At 43.1% G+C, this 20,893-nt stretch overlaps 1 protein-coding gene across 2 annotated transcripts in view; it reads left to right on the top strand.

The window, feature by feature from the left end:
- The window catches only part of GLOD4 (glyoxalase domain containing 4), a 72,714-nt gene that overhangs the window by 20,045 nt on the left and 31,776 nt on the right, over window positions 1–20,893 (top strand). For both annotated transcript variants that reach the window (XM_068268608.1, XM_068268607.1), the window contains exons 4-6: window positions 1,644–1,788; window positions 15,274–15,410; window positions 19,639–19,725. In XM_068268608.1, the coding sequence (XP_068124709.1) occupies window positions 1,644–1,788; window positions 15,274–15,410; window positions 19,639–19,725 (369 nt within the window). The remainder of the gene's footprint in view (window positions 1–1,643; window positions 1,789–15,273; window positions 15,411–19,638; window positions 19,726–20,893) is intronic.

Below are 20,893 nucleotides of genomic sequence, written 5' to 3'. Positions count from 1 at the left end.
AGCCGGATACAGAATACTGCAGGGGCCAAATTGCAGGTTTACTATAACAGATGTACACTGCTCAAAGAAATAAAGGGAACACAAAAATAACACATCCTAGATCTGAATGAATGAACTATTCTTATTAAATACTTTGTTCTTTATTTGAACAAACTGACAACAAAATCACACAACAATTATCAATGGAGGTCTGGTTTTGGAGTTGCACTCCAAATTAAAGTAGGAAAAAAACACTACAGGCTGATCCAGCTTTGATGTAATGTCCATAAAACAAGACAAAATGAGGCTCAATATTGTGTGTTACCTCCACATGCCTGTATGACCTCCCTACAAGAGCTGGGTATGCTCCTGATGAGGTTGCAGATGGTCTCCCGAGGGATCTCCTCCCAGACCTGAAGTAAAGCATCCAACCCCTCCTGGAGTATATACAGTGTGTGTATGTATATATGTGTGTATATGTATATATATTCTGTGTGGAGTATATATATTCTCCAAGTCACTCCAGTAGTACCTAATCTGATGACCGAGATTGACAAGATGAAAGAGGTGATCAATGCTTTCCCCTAAATTCATGGTTGCATTAAGCTGATAAGTGGTACATCCACCAAGTCCAATCAGCAACTTAGAATGGGGTTACTGCCTCGACGAAATGACTGTTCTATAAAGGTCTGCAACATTCACGAATATAAAGTAAAGCCAACTTTAATTAGAAAATTTGATAGAACATATTTCAGTGCTATACAAGCAAGTATGCAATTTAATGTTATTAAACATGACTTTTCACATTTTGGTCTGCAGCCATCTATATTGACATTGCAAAACTTTTCATCTGTGACAGCATATACGGTGGAATGGCACACCCCTTTGCAGAGCTTGAGCAGAACATCCACAGCTATACCCCGTTGCCAGTAGAAAGTCCATGTTTGGTCGGCTTATCTGTCTCAGAAAGATATACTGTATATTATGGCATATAAGACTACTTTTTAACCCAGGAAAATCTTCTCAAAAGTTGTGGGTCATCTTATAGGGCGGGTGCTGAAACTTCAAAGCCAAACTGGAGAATCTGTGGTTGCCGCATACGGTGGGGGGGAGGTCAAAAACGTCCACGGCCGCATCCCCACCATATGCGTCGATCATATGAAAACAGCAAGGACAGTGATTTGTGAAAAGAAGTGGCTTAACGCGGTCCCAATAACGAGGTGAGGGGCACCTCACTGGGAAGGCTTTGTATACAACAACCAGCCAATCGCCGGTAAGGTACATCACTTGCCGGGGGGTACCACATACAGTACAGCACCAGTATATGTACCTGTTTATACAGTATAACAACCAGTACATACAGTACAGAATACAAATGTCCAAGGATCAACAGGGGTAGTCTTTTTTTTTTTTTTTTTTTTTTTTTTTTAGGGGGAGAATATCCCACAATGTATATTTTAACTGGAAAAGTAGGGGGTCGTCTTATATGCTGGAATATACTGTATTTTAATTTTTTATTTTTTTTCAATGAAAGCTTACTCAAGTATCTTAGCTGAAGAAACCTCTATTAGTATAGCATGTGGCTACAAATGTTTGATGAACATCTGTTATCTTTATTGGCTAAAGTACATTTTGATGTTTGTCACTGTTGTGTCTATCCATAGGGACTCACCCTTCAGTCTAGCCAGGCTATTGCAAATGCAAAGCAACTAAACTGGCAGCTACATGAAGTGACTACTGGAGTGTTTGAGGCTGAAGCTCCAGGAGGTTATAAGTTCTACTTGGAAGACAAAGCTCAACCTAGCACAGGTGACTGGTTATTTCAAGTGTTTTGGTTATACAACCTTCATATTCATGAACACCCTTACATATTAACCTTTTCCTAGCACAAATACTTTCCTCTCGCATATCATTATTATTATTTTTTTTTTAACAAGTCAATTTTTATTTTGAACATATATATTATCTCAGGTAGGCAGAATACATAACAAACACCGGATAATTGGACCATATATCTTGGAATGTTGGTCAACCGTATCAAGTATGCTTATGAATTAGGAGGACAACGCTGTTAGAAGAACAGAATGAAAAAAAGCAAGGAAAGGAAGAGAGAGAGAGAGAAAGAAAGAAAAAGAGACTGAGCCCACCTTCGGAAATAGCATGTAGACGTTTTTAATACTAGTTCTAGTATAAAGTTTAAGGGAAAAAGAGAATTAAGGCTCCAAACTGGAACCAGCCATGATAACATTATTATACCATGGTGCCCATATTTTGTGGACCTGTTGTGGACAGTTACGGTTTTTGTATGTCATTTGGTATAAGGGGAGGGCGACATTGATAGTATGCTTCCAGTGGTTAATGGATGGTAGAGCATCACCTTTCCATATTTTTAAAATTTCCTTGCGTGCATAAAAGCATAATATACGGATTAGGGATTGTGCGTATTTACTACACGTCTGATCCTCAAATAGACCTAGTAACGCTAATGCGGGTGTACACTCAAAGTGAGTTTCCAGAATTAGAATTAGTTGGCCAATGAATGGTATCATCCTGATTTAAAACTTCTTGCTTTTACTGATGGCTAACACGGTACAATACCCTACTGCAGGGGTGCCCAATAGGTCGATCGCGATCTACCGGCAGATCGCGACCGCCTAATCGGTAGATCGCGGCCTCTTGGCCGCGTCCCATTGAATTTAGCAGACAGCAGCTGTATATCGCAGTTTCTGCTGCTGGCCGCTGGAGGAGAGAGCCTGGCCAATCAGGGGAGGAGAGGCGCGCAGCCAATCAGGGGAGGAGAGGCGCGCAGCCAATCAGGGGAGGAGAGGCGCGCAGCCAATCAGGAGAGGAGAGGCGCGCAGCCAATCAGGAGAGGAGAGGCGCGCAGCCATTCAGGAGAGGAGAGGCGCGCAGCCATTCAGGAGAGGAGAGGCGCGCAGCCATTCAGGAGAGGAGAGGTGCGCAGCCAATCAGGTGGAGAGGCGGAAAACTTCCGAGTTCCGACTCCACTCACGCTGCCCACCGGAGCCAGGCCTGAAGACCTGGACGCCACCGGCCCTATATCCAGGTAACCTATACTGAAGGGACCTATACCCGGCTAACCTATACTGAAGGGACCTATACCCGGCTAACCTATACTGAAGGGACCTATACCCGGCTAACCTATACTGAAGGGACCTATACCCTGCTAACCTATACTGAAGGGACCTATACCCAGCTAACCTATACTGAAGGGACCTATACCCTGCTAACCTATACTGAAGGGACCTATACCCTGCTAACCTATACTGAAGGGACCTATACCCAGCTAACCTATACTGAAGGGACCTATACCCAGCTAACCTATACTGAAGGGACCTATACCCTGCTAACCTATACTGAAGGGACCTATACCCTGCTAACCTATACTGAAGGGACCTATACCCGGCTAAACTATACTGAAGGGACCTATACCCGGCTAGCCTATACTGAAGGGACCTATACCTAACTACATTTCCGGGGGGGGGGGAGGTGCATTTGAAACATCGGTAGATCTCCTGGCCTCGGCGAATTTTAAAGTAGCTCGCGAGCCGAAAAAGTGTGGGCACCCCTGCCCTACTGCTACTAGAATTTCATCAATAATAGAAAAAATGTCAGCCAAAAGGCTTGGATTTTGCTACAGCTCTAGAACATACGTAGAAAAGTGCTGTGTTCGGTAGAATATCTCTGGCATAGTGCACTGTTGGAGTCACATATATTATGCATACGCACAGGTGTTAAGTAGGTTCTGTGAAGGAATGTGACCTGAATTAATCTATCTTTAGCTGAGATAGGAGTTTTTACAAAGTCCTCTAATATATCTTCCCAATCGGTGTTGTCTAAGCCCATAATATCAAGATTCCATTTTTCTTGGCAACGAAGAACCTTTTCATTGTTTTTAGCTAGTAAATTGGAGTGAATAACTGATAAAGGTTTCTCTAAGTTTTGTGTCAGTAGAACATTTTCAAGGTCACTCGCTATTAATTCAGGAGCACCAGCAGGAAACTGCGCAGAGAAGGCATGTCTGAGCTGTAGGTAGCGGAAGAACATCTTTTTCGTGACGGAAAACATTTGTTTCAAGTCATTAAATGTTATCAGTGAACCATTGCGAATAATATGTAGCAAATTTTTAATTCCTGCTTTAGCCCATATTTTATGGTCTGGGATTTGGGAGAAGTGAGAAAGATTGGGGTTCTCCCAAATAGGAGTATATGGGGAAGTTGGCTTTCCAGCTCCTGTAATTTTAACCGCCTCCGACCAAACCTTACATACTGTTTGCATTGGTACAGTGCAACGCGCATCATTTGTAGTGCCTCTAAACGTTAACAGAGTAAGCCTTTTGTAAGATCCCAAACTAGCCGCTTCAGTCACTACTGCAGGGTTGTAGTTGTCTTGAGCGAACCACCAACAAGCTGTGACTAGAACTGCAGCATAGTAGTACAATTGCATATTGGAAAGTGTTAAACCTCCTCCTTGATCTATAGATAATTGCAGAGTGTTAAGAGCGATTTTTTTTTTTTTTTTTTTTTTTTTTTTTTTTTTTTTTTTTTTTTTTTTTTAGGAATCTGGTCTGCCCATATAAATGTAGAGATTAAAGAATGGAGATTTTTGAAGAATTTTTTAGAAATTATAATCGGCGAACGGCGAACATAAAGGGATTTGGGCAGAAAGATCATTTTAAATATATTTATTTTCCCAATAAGTGAAAGTGGCAGTAACTTCCAGGTCTGAGATCTCTTACGAAAGGCATCTACCACCGGCTTAATATTAAGGCTAAAATAATCATGCACATAACTTGTTATCAGAATACCTAAGTATTTAAATTGGGAGACCCACTGTAGTGAACCAGAAAATGTATTGGATGGGAAATTGTCTAGGGGAATGATGACAGACTTATCTTGGTTAATCCTAACCCCAGAGAATGAACCGAATGTTGAGATAATATCGAGCGCTGATAATAAAGAGTTCTCTGGATCATTCAGGTAGAGTAAAGTATCTTCTGCATATAGCGATATTCTTTCTTCAACACTACCCACTTGGATTCCTTGAATTTGATTCAAATCTCGTATAAGGATAGCCATAGGTTCAATTGCAAGAGCAAAAAGATATGGGCAAAGTGGGCAGCCCTGACTAGTACCTCTATATAGTTGAAAGGATTCTGAGATAGTGTTTCCATTGCGAATTCTGGCTTTGGGAGTTAGATACAGGGCTTGAACCCACTTAATAAATTTACTGCCAAAGCCATACCAACTTAAGATCTCCCACAAATAGGGCCATTCCACAGAGTCAAATGCCTTCTCGGTGTCCAGTGAGGCAACTACCCTACGACTGCACACCGAGGAGGCCAGATAAATATTTGTAAAGAGCCTACGTATATTAATATCTGTGCCTTTATTGGGCATGAAGCCAGATTGGTCCCCATGCATCAATGTGATTATAATTGGTTTGACTCTATTAGCTAAGATCTTGGCCAGGATTTTAGCGTCTGTGTTGAGTAAAGAGATTGGTCTATGTGACCCACATTGTGTTGGGTTCTCCCCGGGTTTAAGAATGAGGATTATAATTGCTTCTGAGAATGACTGTGGTAAGGGATGCCCTACTAGCACTTCATTAAATAATGAAAGTAATTTGGGGGCTAAAATATCAGAATAACATTGGTAGAATTCAGAAGGAAGACCATCAGAACCAGGAGTCTTATTGGGTTTAAGGTCTGCTATAGCTTCTTGGACTTCTTCAATAGAGATAGGTTGATCAAGAGTTATTTTCCTTGGCAATGCTATTTAAATTGTCGAATTAGTGTAGTGGGCTCTAGCAGAGTATAAAGTTTTTTATAAAAGGTCCTAAAGGTATCATTTGTTCCGGATCAACCAGAAGAAGATTACAATCAAGAATAGCTGGGATGGCAGTGGGGACACTCAAGCCTTTAGATAACCAGGCTAGTAGTTTGCTATTTTTATCACCATACTCAAAGATACGTCGTGTTTGGTGTAGAAGGGCATTTTTAGTTAGGGATGTCTGGGCAGATTAGATGTCTAATTGTTGCCAAGTTCTCCAGTTTTCGGGAGAATTAGCCTGTATAAAGACATTCTCAGCATCTTTTGGCTTGAATTTCGAGGCTTGTTATGTGTGCTCTAACGTTTGCTTTGTATGCTTTAAGCTCAGTCATGTACTGACCTCTGATAACCGCTTTACCTGCATCCCAGACAACCGTGTCGGAAGTGGACCCAATATTAGCCTCCCAATAATTACACAAAGCATGAGAAATCAAAGGTTGAATATGTGGTTCATTTATACGAAGACGGGAGATTCTCCATAATCTATCCTTCGTTTGGTAGATATCACCAGCGTAAGTGAAATAGGAGCATGGTCAGATATGCCCTATGGAAATATATCTATAGAGTGTACTTGGGATAATATAGGAGGGGTCGCAAAAGCCAAATCTATACGAGACATAGAGCGGTGTGCTGAGGAGAAACAGGTATACGCTTTCCCCCGTGGGGTTTTTCCATCTCCGTAGATCTTGCAAATGATTCCCTTCAGCCCAAACTCTAATGCTGGGAATGCTGATAAGGAAGCGCCAGCGGGGAAGAGTAGCAATCGATCCGCGCGGACGAGCGGGGGCGCGGCTGGGGTCGATCCGGCGGCTAATCGGCCGCCGGAACGACCCCAGCCGCGTCCCCGCTCGTCCGCGCGGATCAATTGCCGCTAGTCCCCGCTGGCGATTCCTTATCAGCGCTCGACTCCCTGCCATTGTCCGCCGGCGGGGGTCGAACGGCTTCGGGCCAGCTGAATATTATCAGCTGGCGGGTCAGCTGGTTGATGCACGGTACAGAAACGTACCGTGTATCCCCAGCATAAGATCACAGCCGTCCCTGGTAGAGCTACCAGTTCTGTCTATTGTTGGATCCATAGTAAGATTAAAATCTCCCATTATGATAAGTCTGTCACCATGCCACCTAGAGGATTTAGCAATGACATCATACAGAAGTTGTTTATTGGCTGGCGGAGGTACATATATGCCTGCTAATATGTATTCAAGACCATACAGTTCAAAATTTAGCAAGACAAAGCATCCCTGATCATCACAGCTATAGTCTAGAATCCGCAATGGAATGGATTTGTGGATAAGTATTGAGACTCCTCTAAAATGGGAGTATGCAGAGTGATAATACTTTGATACCCATGGACGCTTGAGCGATATTTTATTCCCTATCAAGTGTGTTTCAAGTAATATACATATATGCGGGGTGTATTATTTTAAATAGTTGAAAACCTAAGGACCTCTTAATTTTAGAGCCTAATTATCTTGTATTCCAGCAAATACATTTAAGTGTATCCATCAGAGAAAGTTAATGATAATAATGGCAATATTATATTACACAAAAATGTAACCCATGACATGAAAGATATCCAAATAGTTCTTGTCCAGGAGAGGAGCCCAAAGTCAAGAGAAGAAGAAAAGAGAGAAGCAAGAAATGAAGACAGAACCCCAACACCCCCCCCACCCTACACCTTTTACCAAAACCTTAGGAAAGAGCATGTCTGCACCTTAACGAACACCAACCATTGCAGAGGCAAGTGGACCAAACCATAACTAGCTTAGTCCCTAATTGCCTCTGAGGGGAAGCAGACCGTGTGAGGAAGTCCACTACCCAGACACCCAACTCAACCAGAGAAGGGGGTATATGTCTTAAAAGTTTTTGAACAACAATATTAGGAACCATTAAGCGAATAAGCTTGTCATCAAAACATACCCACATACCCAACAAGGAGTCGCAATGGATATTAACACCTGGACATACCTGAACTACTACCCGGTGACTACTTATTTTGCAGCTGCGATATGGGGAAATTAGTTTACATTAGTGAGGGCAAACATCAGGTGTTCCTCTCGCATATCTACATACTGATGCTGTTTCCTTGTAAGCCCAGCTTGTCCAATGTACAGCCTGCCACACAACTCAGCATGCCGCCCTTCCTAAATTATTTTGTAATCAGTACTGCAGTCATAATCCATTATCCTAAGCCATTCCTGATTGTGCTACCTTGAAGAGCGTCCCAGCTGACTATTAAATGTACGTAATTCCGCATTTCCTGCAGTGTGTGTACAATATAAAGGAGTGCTGTGACTACTGTCAGTTTCCCCTGCTCTTTTTTTGTCAGTTAAGTTCTCAACTGGATTTGTAGGGTACATGCTTTTTAGCCAGACCATTGCTCAATGTAATCCAGTTCTTTCCTGTCTATACCTAGAGTAGACCTGTCATGGTTTTCAGATTGGGGATGGATGGGCAAAATCCAGTAGCGGATAGTTCGTGGGGCAGAGCGAGAGGCAGGGATACTTGCAGAAGTACCAGCAATGTTCAATATGGTTTACAGGGGAACTTGCAGCTAGGAAGCTTTCAGATATTTTCAGGGGGAAAAATCTGTAAATGGTTGAAATTCCAAAACTGATCAGATAGCATTGGCACTTTGGGGATGGTCGAGCATCATTATATAATAATAAATACACATTCTTTCTGCACTGTTGTGAGCTCTTCTTGATCATCAGTTAAAGTGAACCGAGCACCTTTTTTTCACTCAGGACATTTCTATAGCACATGAAAAATGTATGCCGACTATCTGTTTCATTATTAAAATAAACTTTAATTTTACCTTGTATTTTACATTCAAAGTTGTTAAATTGGCCTGTTTGAGCAGACCTGCCGACCGTCCCCATCCGCAGAAAGTTCAGTAACCTCTAATTGTTTTATTGCGCTAATTACCAAGAGGTAAACCATGCCTTTCATCAGCAAAGAGGGTGAATAATTAGGAGTGTGTTTTCAAAGCCATGTGTAAGGCTTGGTGGTGTATTCTCCACAGTCAGCATGCAACGCATGAGCTGGCGTGGAGGAGGTACACACACTAGCACCAGGAAACAGGCTATCCCTAGTATAGTGGAGGGGAGGACTGACTCCAATAGGAGATTGTGGCGCACAGAGCCGGTGCAGATCTGACAGCCACAAACAATGCTTTCGTTATAACGTCTCAGCGCAAAGTAGCGCTGAGCACACAAACCAGAACTGAGGAGATCAGGACAGGTAGACAGAATGAACGCTTGCTAGCAAGCGGCTACTTAGCGACAGCAAGCGTCCAAAACCAGACAGACTGGAATGAGGCAGCCAATGCGCAGCGGCGATGGCGTGCCTCACAAAGACAGGACAGGACAGTCAGGAAACAGCAGGATTAAGATAGATGAACGAAACACAGATAAATATACAATAAGTATGTTTTCCTAGCATATTACAATTACAGCTATCAATGAAACTATTTGTAACGTCTGACTAACATATGTATATATCGGCAATGAACCGATATATGACATAAGCAGGAACGCTGACTAGGACTGGAGTAATACAGGGAACAGGACTCAGAAGGATTCGCTATCTCTTCGCAGAGATGAACGCAATCCACAAACGGTAACAGAACAGGATTCAGAAGGATTCGTTATCTCTTCGCAGAGATGAACGCAATCCACAAACAGTAACAGAACAGGATTCAGAAGGATTCGTTATCTCTTCGCAGAGATGAACGCAATCCACAAACAGAACCAGAAGCAGGGTAACTACCTCAGCACGGGTGGTCACGGTACGCGCAACCTACCAAAACGTGCTGGAAAGCTGACTAACTGCACACAGGATATAAACAGTTCGTGTACGTATACATCAGCGACACTGATGTATTAACGTAACACAAATACAAGGAAAATAATAAACGTGCTGGTATGCATATATATTGGCAATGAACCAATATATGATGCAAAGACCAGCAAAGTATCTTTATAACAAGAAACACGATCGGGGGCTAAAGCGACAGCAAGACTGGCTTACACTGAAGCTATGAAAACCCAAGGAAACCCTGCAGGAAGCAGATCTTTATACTGAGGTCATCCAATGGGAGCAGACATGCAGATTCCCACACAGGTGAATGATAATCAGTCACAAGCTGACAGCAGGGAAAGACAGACAAAGCTATGCAGCTTGCATGGAAATAGATCAGAACTGCCTGAGCTGCAGCACTACTACTTCCAGCAATAGCTGCTGCAGCAGCGATCATTACAGTACCCCCGCCCTTAAAAGCGGATTCCAGACGCTTTTCAAAACTGAAATTCCCAACAAAACAGTCTGACTGATAATTCATGATGACCGGGACAGCCCGGCAAGACCGAATTCCAGAATCAGTCCCCACAAGACTGGACCCATCAGAACCAGAACCTACAGAACCATGCCCATCAGTACTACAAGCCCCAGTGTGACACCCATCAGAACCATGATTTCCAGAAGAAAGCCCTCCGAAATTCCCTGAGCGATACCCACCGCCTTCCAGGAACCGTTCAGAAACGCCAAAGCCTTTGCAATGCCCACCGGTACTGTCTTTACCAACACAAAACCCACTGTTGAACCAGTCCAAGGCACCAGGACAAGTTTTCTCAGAGACCTCCCAGAACACCTTGAAGCTCCAAAGAGATCCCCATAGGTCAGAATGCCCCTTAGGCTCACATGGAGAACTATCAAGAACCCCTATGGAACCTAGGGCAATTCCCGAGTCAGGGCCACAAGGACAAACATCAATATCAGGGCTTTCAGGGACCAGAACCATCTCTGGGCAGGCAGGCAGACTGGCAACATCAGAACGTGTTCCCACTAAGGAAGCATCAGAGCACACTAACACCTTAAACACACTTGGGCATTCTGGCACACAAAGAACATCTGGGCACACCGGCACAAGAGAAACCTCTGGGCATGTCAAGGAACTGTGAGCCTCAGGGTCAGCCAAGACAGGACCAAAACCAGGACTGGCCAAAAAAAAAATCATCATGACTAAACTTCGCAACTACTGGACTTTTACACGAGAATGCTGGATCAGACTTAGATGTCGCTGATTCCAGCAAAGTCAGTAACAAATCAGATTCAGGGGCACTAACAAGACAGGACAAATCTTCTGATGTATGCACTGAACCAGATAGGGACTCCACAATTACCTCTGGACTGGACAGAGACTCATTTAATACACTGGATTGGAGCTCATGAGGCGCTGCAGAACAAGTCAGTATTGCAGCAGCCCCCACTGGACTAGGCAAAACTGAGGAATTCCCTGGACAGGTAGGGGACTCTGGAACCTCTGCCACAGCGGCCAGAGAACCAGAATCTTTCAGGATACAGGGCTGGGTTTCAGGAACACTCATCAGACCGGACTGAAATTCTGAGATTTCTATTATTTTGACCAGAGAATCAGAATTATCCATGTTACAGGGCAAGACTTCTGAAACATTCAGAGGACAGGGCTGGAGTTCCTCGGCTGTTACAACACTGGAGAGGGACTCAACAACATTGGTTAAATCAGACTGTGTACAGGGCAAGGTATCTAACACACTTGCTGACGAGGACAATATTTCAATGGCTTCTGCTTTGCTGGGCAGAAATTCATCAAGTTTTATTAGAGCAGACTGTAATTCCAAAACAGCTGCTAGACAAGTGAATATTACTGCAACACCAACTGAGGTAAGCAGTGCCTCAGACCCTTCTGCTAGAGGGTTTGAAATATCCAAAGTACTGGGTGAAGCATAAGACTCTGCGACCACAGCTTCACTGGACAGGATCACTGAACAGTCCATATTGCAGGGCAAAACCATGGAAGCACCTGCTGGACAGCATAATGATTCTGTGACCTGAGTTTCATTGGAGAGATCTACTGCACAATTCATGGTACAGGGCAAATTTATTGGAACATTTTCTGAACAAGGTAATAATTCTGCGATTTCAGGTTCACAGAGCAGATGCTCTGAGCTATTCACGAAACTAGAGCGAGGTGTAGAAACAGGAAGATCAAGACACAATGTTTGCGCATCTGAATCACCATTCATTTGTAAAATTGGAAAATTCAGATGCTGGGGTTCTGAGGTGTCTAGACAGGATTGCTGGGACTCGGAAACTGATGTAGTGCATCTATTGGCATCTGCTGGATCAGACAGGAGTTGAACTTTATTAACACAGGTAATTTCTGCAGAAGTGTTTGCAGAGACAGGCAAGACTTTTCTGGTGTCTGTTTCACTGAACAAAGAGTCATGAGTACTGGCTAGGCTGGACTCGGAAGTCAGCAGGACCTCTGGATTCTCTGCTGAGAAATTTGCGCAGGGCAAGGTTAAGAATGTATCAGTGGCTTCTGTTTTACTGGTAAGTAACACTGAGTTATCCATGGTACAGGGTGAAATTGCAGGAACTTCAATTTCACACAAAAAGAGCTCCGAATCACCTGCTGAATCAGCCAAAGGTGCTGAAGCAGGCGGGTCAGAACGCCAAATTTGTGAATTCGGAGTCACATAAAAATCATCCAAAATCAGTTCCCACACATCAATCAATGGAGCCACAAAGTCATACTCACACACACCAGTTTTTATTAGGTTATAGGCAGACTTAATGCATGCATTCAATACTAATTCACTTTTTGCACTGTAAAATTGACAAAATGAACTTGAATCATTCTTCCATTCATTGACCAGAGCTTCCATCTCTCCTTTCTCAAATGGAGGATTCCAAGCATACTTAACAGGCAGATCATGGTTTGCAGATATGATTGTAGCAGGGACATATATTGGGTTAATTAGCAGGTGATTGGCAGATTCCTTATTCCTAAGAATCTCCAATACCTGTAGCAAGTGCTGAACTGTAGTGTATGCAAACTTTCCTTGCTTCACAAATAAGTTGATTTGTTCAATACTCTGTAATATCTCCTCATAATCATACTCAGATAATTCTTTTAAACAAAAATCTTTATTTTCCCTAGCCAGGGAGGAAAGTTCATTAGTAGTTTCATAAGTCCATTTAACTCCCCTGAAAGACAATTGCATTTCATTATCTGTTAATGGCAGAATCTCATTATAGGTCTCAGTCGCTAAGGATAACGACTCTGCAGATCGGACACGTTTCTTAGAACGTTTGCGTTTGGCCTTAGACCCTGCTGTTTTCCCTGCTGTTCTTGGTGATTTATTCAAGGCTGCAGGAAAATTATCAGTAACACCTTCTGCTTGCTGAACATTTTTGCAAGCAATTGAAGGAGTAGCTGATTGACCTGCTGCCAGGAGTTCATTAAGAGGAAAAGGCAATGGATCTATGCGCAACCAGTTATGGATCACAAACGCTAGAAATTCCAGCGGTCTCTCTTTCAAATCGGAATGATTGAGAACATCAAATGCCCACTGGAATAATTCCCCTTTAAACAAAATATAACTTAGTTGGAGTGCCCAGGTTGAAACAGGAGTCGCTTGGAGATCAGGATTGGCCAGGAACCTGGCACATTCAGAGAAAAACTCATTTTCTGTTTCAGAGCTAAGTTCTTCAAATTTCTTAAAGGAACAGGAACCATAATTAACAGTGTCATACTTTCTGGGAATCCCCCCCACAATGGGGATTGGTAATGGGGTTTTCATAATGTAAGGCTTGGTGGTGTATTCTCCACAGTCAGCATGCAACGCATGAGCTGGCGTGGAGGAGGTACACACACTAGCACCAGGAAACAGGCTATCCCTAGTATAGTGGAGGGGAGGACTGACTCCAATAGGAGATTGTGGCGCACAGAGCCGGTGCAGATCTGACAGCCACAAACAATGCTTTCGTTATAACGTCTCAGCGCAAAGTAGCGCTGAGCGCACAAACCAGAACTGAGGAGATCAGGACAGGTAGACAGAATGAACGCTTGCTAGCAAGCGGCTACTTAGCGACAGCAAGCGTCCAAAACCAGACAGACTGGAATGAGGCAGCCAATGCGCAGCGGCGATGGCGTGCCTCACAAAGACAGGACAGGACAGTCAGGAAACAGCAGGATTAAGATAGATGAACGAAACACAGATAAATATACAATAAGTATGTTTTCCTAGCGTATTACAATTACAGCTATCAATGAAACTATTTGTAACGTCTGACTAACATATGTATATATCGGCAATGAACCGATATATGACATAAGCAGGAACGCTGACTAGGACTGGAGTAATACAGGGAACAGGACTCAGAAGGATTCGCTATCTCTTCGCAGAGATGAACGCAATCCACAAACGGTAACAGAACAGGATTCAGAAGGATTCGTTATCTCTTCGCAGAGATGAACGCAATCCACAAACAGTAACAGAACAGGATTCAGAAGGATTCGTTATCTCTTCGCAGAGATGAACGCAATCCACAAACAGAACCAGAAGCAGGGTAACTACCTCAGCACGGGTGGTCACGGTACGCGCAACCTACCAAAACGTGCTGGAAAGCTGACTAACTGCACACAGGATATAAACAGTTCGTGTACGTATACATCAGCGACACTGATGTATTAACGTAACACAAATACAAGGAAAATAATAAATGTGCTGGTATGCATATATATTGGCAATGAACCAATATATGATGCAAAGACCAGCAAAGTATCTTTATAACAAGAAACACGATCGGGGGCTAAAGCGACAGCAAGACTGGCTTACACTGAAGCTATGAAAACCCAAGGAAACCCTGCAGGAAGCAGATCTTTATACTGAGGTCATCCAATGGGAGCAGACATGCAGATTCCCACACAGGTGAATGATAATCAGTCACAAGCTGACAGCAGGGAAAGACAGACAAAGCTATGCAGCTTGCATGGAAATAGATCAGAACTGCCTGAGCTGCAGCACTACTACTTCCAGCAATAGCTGCTGCAGCAGCGATCATTACACCATGCTTTGAAAACACACTCCTAATTATTCACCCTCTTTGCTGATGAAAGGCATGGTTTACCTCTTGGTAATTAGCGCAATAAAACAATTAGAGGTTACTGAACTTTCTGCGGATGGGGACGGTCGGCAGGTCTGCTCAAACAGGCCAATTTAACAACTTTGAATGTAAAATACAAGGTAAAATTAAAGTTTATTTTAATAATGAAACAGATAGTCGGCATACATTTTTCATGTGCTGTAGAAATGTCCTGAGTGAAAAAAAGGTGCTCGGTTCACTTTAAGGTTGCAGGTGATAACAATACAAATGACAGGGCTGTGCTGTGCTTAGTGAGGTGATTGTTGCCTTGAAACCATGAATTTCTGGTTGCATTATATATGTGCTTAAACAATAAAAATGAAGTGTGACTTCTACTTTGATACATCTTGATGGACCTGACTACTTTGAGGAGGACAGCCTTATAAGCCAGAAGAGATCTCATTACAGTATACACCAGAGCCAGCTACCACGTACAGCATAAACATGACTTCTTTATCTGTATTCTCAGATCCAGTGCAGAAAGTCACTCTTGCTGTATCCAACATTAAGAAATCTATTGCATACTGGAATGGTCTGCTTGGCCTGAAAATATATCATGAAGATGACGGCAAGAAATCTGTGTTACTGGGTTATGCAGACAACCAGGTAATACTTGTTCCAAATTATTGTTGTGCTTTATAAAAGGCTTACTTAAGTTACATATTTGTTTTATTGCAGGTAATTCCACACCTATTTGACAAAAAAACAAAAATGAATACTCTAAATGACAGTATATATGAGGCTGGGTGCACACTTAGCAGTGCGGAAAAGGTCGGGTTTTGCTGCATATGTGTTTGTGCATTTTTTATGCGTTTTACGTGAGTTTTCTGTGTGTTTCCATTTTTCCCACACATGCGTTTTCTTGCATTTTGAATGTGTTTTAATGCGTTTGCGATTCGCATATACAAAACGCATATGCATTTTGTATGTTTTGCATGCATTTTTGTATGCGTTTTATGCAAAACACTAGGAAGTAAATTGGAAGCGGAAGTACATCAAACTTAAAACCCGCACTAAAACGCAATACCTCTGTGTCACCATTGACTCACCATTGAATTATTTGCGTTTTTGAAAAATATGCAACAAAACCAGCGTTTTTAAAAACGCACATTGCAAAATGCAAGTATATGCGTATTTACATGCAGCCCATTGACTTGTATTATGTGCGTTTTCGCTGCATTTTCTGCAATGCTAGCGTTTCTGCTTAGTGTGTTCCCTGCCCGAGACTTTTCTCATAATTAGACCACCCACAAACGTATGCAGCAAGACAGTCTTCCATATTCATATACAAAATATTAATTGTATTTCTGACTTACTTTAAAGTGACTGCAATTTCTTAAAATAAGCTGTTTATTGTAAAATGCAGCTAGCAATAAGCCAGCTTTCGAATCTGATGTCCCACACCATTATTATGCATGTATAACTTTTTCAACAGCACTTTACTGAGTACAAAACAATGTTCTCAGCAGAGCTCTAATCTCTATTATTATCATAGTCTAATGTCCTTACCATAGTCTAAACGTACCCAAAAACTCATTGATTTTTCAGTTTGATTTCCTGCAGATTTAATTAATTTGCTGAGAAGTGATTTCCCCCAAAATGTCACATTGCTTTTGACAAAAAAAAAAAATGAATCAAAAGTATTGATCGAACGAGACAGAAAATCTAGGTTAACGGGGGATGGGGCAGGAGCAGTAGTAGGCCAATGCTTTGCACAATGTCAAACAGAGCAATGCTGTAGTTCGATCGATTTTTTTTTTTTCAAAATATTCCCTGTTGGATGTGCTATGTGTGGTAGGAATCTATTACTTTCAGGGAGGAAGCAATCTTTATCCCATGTTGGGTATCAGTCTATAAGTGTATGGTCAGCTTAAAGGATATCCAAGCAGAAAAAAGGAATTTAGAATACATACGTGTCCAATATTGTTATCCAATACAATACAGGACTGTCCCCGAACCCCCGAGTTGTGTCTTTTTTACTTTGCTGTGCCCGCACTCCCGTTCCCAACACTCGCAGAGTATACTATATCTCATTGTTCCTCAAACTAAGGCCCGTGGGCCAAATGCGGCCCCTGTGGCTTTTTTACTGGCCCCACACACACACAATGTATTGCTTATAGATGTGGTCTGCTGCATCTTTAAATATTGGTGGCCCACATATAGAATAGTGGTTCTGGCACCACCCTTCCACATGGAAGCCAGAAAGCAGACATTTGCTGGCTTCTGGGTTACTGGGTGGAGGTAATAACTTGTAACAAGCATAATCACATATATCTTGGTCAGAGCTGTGCAGGAATGTTGTTATGGTTTCTTTGCGAAGGGGAAATTGAGGATTGCACTGCATATGTTTCAACAGAGATCGTGTGTGTGTATGGGTGAGATTGTGCTGCAGGCTGTGGCAGGCCATTGGGTGACCTCATGGCTCACAGAAGACTTGCTATGTTAGGGTCACGATATCTGCACTGTGTTGGTGGCATACTATCTGCACATGCTGTAATGGAGTGCATACTATCTGCACATGCTGTGTTGGAGGGCATACTACCTGCACATACTGTGTTGGGGAGTACTATCTGCACATACTGTGTTGGGTGGTACTATCTGCACATGCTGTGTTGGGGCATAATGGGAGACATGAGGGCTGCCCATGTTAATAGGCAGGGGTGTCGCTAGGGCCTTTGATCCGGGGCACCGGCCTGGAACTTGTTCCTGGTGGATCTGATCTGCAGATGAATATCAGTTAAACAAGGTGTGTATGAGGATCTGCAGATATCATAGACTATGAATGCGTTTTGCAGGAACGGATCTTTGGCAGGAACAGATCTTTTGTGTCTGTACAGCATCTTTGTGTGCAGCATCTTGCAAAGATTTTTTTCTGATGGGGAGTTCAGCTCCATAGAAAAGACTGTGAAGGTATGGCTCTCATACTACATGAAGGGTGGTAAGATTGGTCTGTGATCTTTCATTTTCCAAAGACTATAGTCTGATGTGTATATGCACCTCTATACTGGGGGAAGCTGCCTATCTAACCTATACTGGGGGAAGCTGCCTATATAATCTATACTGGGGAAGCTGCCTATATAATCTATACTGGGGGAAGCCACCTATCTACAGCCAAGCAAAGCCCCATGGCTCCAGCCTTGCAAAGCAGAACACTCAGCAAAGCAAACTCCCAGCCTAGCAAAGCCTCCTGGTCCCAGCTCAGCAAAGCAATACAGCCAAGCAAAGCCTAGTAAAGCCCCCCAGCCCAGCAAAGCCCCAGCAAGTCACCTAGCAAAGCCAGGCCAGCACAGCATCACAGTCAGCCAGGCTGGCACAGCATCACCACCAGCCGAGTACAGCGCACAGGCCAGCCAGCCGAAGGCAAGACAGAAGCCAGTTGAGGGGCTTATATATGTGAAATACTGCCTATTAAATATATTTAAAGGGATACTGTAGGGGGGTCGGGGGAAAATGAGTTGAAGCTACCCGGGGCTTCTAACGGTCCCCCACAGACATCCTGTACCCGCGCAGCCACTCACCGATGCTCCGGCCCCGCCTCCAGTTCACTTCTGGAATTTCAGACTTTAAAGTCTGAAAACCACTGCGCCTGCGTTGCCGTGTCCTCGCTTCCTCTGATGTCACCAGGAGCGCACGGTGCAGACACAGAACATACTGGGCCTGCGCAGTACACTCCTGGTGCCATTAGCGGGAGTGAGGACACGGCAACGCAGGCGCAGTGGTTTTCAGACTTTAAAGTCTGAAATTCCAGAAGTGAACTGGAGGTGGGGCCGGAGCATTGGGGAGTGGTTGCGTGGGCACAGGAAGTCTGTGGGGGACCATTAGAAGCCCCGGGTAACTTCAACTCATTTTCCCCTGACCCCTCCCCCCCCTACAGTATCCCTTTAAGTTATGCCACTGCTATGTTCAAGTACATTTGGCCTCACCTATGATCACGCCCACTTTATACGGCATGGTCACACCCATTTTTCGCCGCGGCGGTAGCGCGCCGCACACTCATTCCTTTTTGGTGCCCGGGGGTGCCCCGGATCTCCCAGGAACCTAGAAACGGGGCTGTTTACAATACTTGACTGGATAACGTTCCTGACATATGTACGTACTCTATTTCTTTTTAGCTTGGACATCCTTTAAGACCAGTGTTTGGGGAAGCCAATTAACTTTTCAGTGTGTTTTTGGGTTGTGGGAGGAAACACAGGTAGGGCATACAGGGCCTGATTTTAGTAAATGTTCTCTAAGCATCTACATTGGACATATAACAAAGTGTTGCAGGAAACTTGGATCGAATGTGGGAAAAAAATTTGCATCTGCACATTATTGATCCGAAAGTTTGATTTTATGATTGAATCGGAATCTAAAACCTTCTTAAATCGTTCCGTTAATGGGAACAATCGATAATTTCCATTAGATTAGATTGTTCAAATCGCGTTGAAAGATGGCATCTGATGAAAAAATTGGCATAGATTGCTGAAAGGTTAATAAATTAACAGTGTGATTTCAGTCTCGTGCTGCACCTGCAGTGAGATAATTTTTTATTATTTTTTTTTACTGCATAAACCTGTCACAAGCCTCGAGTATGATGTAATATAATCGTTGTGAGAGTGACTACCCATAACTTTCCTCATGTTGCTTCAGCACCAAATGTTGAGTTCATCACCACTAACATAGCCTCAACTGAGTGCATTTCTGCTTACATAAGTAGTACTCTGAAAATCCTGTGTAAATTGCTTCTTTGGAGGTTAATTGTGGTAGTACTGGTTGTACAGGTACATGATTTTTACTCTTGTAGCTTGTCAGTGAAAATGTGCCATGTTGATGTGAGAAATGTTTGGCTTTGCAGTGCAAGCTTGAGCTGCAAGAAATCGGTGGACCTGTAGACCATGGGACCGCATTTGGCAGAATTGCATTTGCATGCCCAAAAGATGAGGTTGGTATTAATAATATATATGGTTTTTTTTTTAGATGTGAATAATCAGAAAATGGCCAAACAAAACATTCAGTGTCATATATACCCTTGATAGGATATGTATTGAAGTAATGCAAAATCTTCAGACCTGTGAAGTTTCTTTTCAAGTAGATCTTCATGGATACAAAATATCTGTATCAGTCCTCTTAGGCATCCGTAGCCAGCTTGCAATGGCTTACAGTACATGCTGGTGTGATCAGATGTTGTAGCTTTCACATCAAAAAACAAAGCAATTTTGACTGTACATTTTCAACTATGTAATGAAGGAATAGGTAGTGTTTTTTTTATGGCTAGCATTTGCTTCCAGCACCATTCCTTATTTAAATTGAGAAACCATTATCTCTCTATACATAAGTGATGGTCAGTGCCACATTTAGTAAGCATTGTGATTTCACTTTAGCACCATGAGACACCTCATGCCGCCATGTCATTTAACAATTCACCTGCAGAGACACACCTGAATTGGATCAAAAGTGTAGATTTTTACTTACTTGCGGCTTCTTTCAGCTCCCTGTAGTCCCTCAAGTCCCTCTGCATCCTCTTGGTCCCCTATGTTGTCTAGAACTTCAGTCATGGTTACTGTGCAAGCGCGGTAACTTCTGCTCGTCTCCTTGATCACGCTCCTGTCTCCATGAGCATTCTGTGCATGCTCAGCACAGTTCTTCTGAGATGCGCAGGTCACTCCTGGTGATGGGAGTGCAACTGAACAGGTGCGAGGACAGGACCACACATGCGCAGCAGCCTGTCACTGGAGTTCTATTCAGTGATCTTTCAGAGGCAGCAGCTGCACAACGGAGGGACCTGAAGGACTATGGCAGGCTGGAAGAAGCTGGTAAGTAAACCTATCCTGTGGATCCTGTTCTCTCCCGCCTCACCTGTTTGTTTTTTTCTATCACACCTGCCTTAAAGCAGACCTGAACTCAGAACTTCCTCTCTGCTCTAAAAGATAAGCAATAGCATAATGGCAAAAGAAAAACATTTCTCTTACAGCTGATACAAATTGTGCAATAAGTCTGCAGTGTGTCTACTTCCCGTTTTTCATGGAAGCAGACATAGGGTTAACATCCTGTGTTTACAAATTTGCTGCTCTACTGAGGCAGCAAGCTGACATTGCTGAGTGATCAAATTA

The sequence above is a fragment of the Hyperolius riggenbachi genome, chromosome 2, assembly GCF_040937935.1.
Source record: "Hyperolius riggenbachi isolate aHypRig1 chromosome 2, aHypRig1.pri, whole genome shotgun sequence".
Taxonomy (NCBI): domain Eukaryota; kingdom Metazoa; phylum Chordata; class Amphibia; order Anura; family Hyperoliidae; genus Hyperolius; species Hyperolius riggenbachi.
This window is presented reverse-complemented; position numbering and strand designations above follow the sequence as displayed.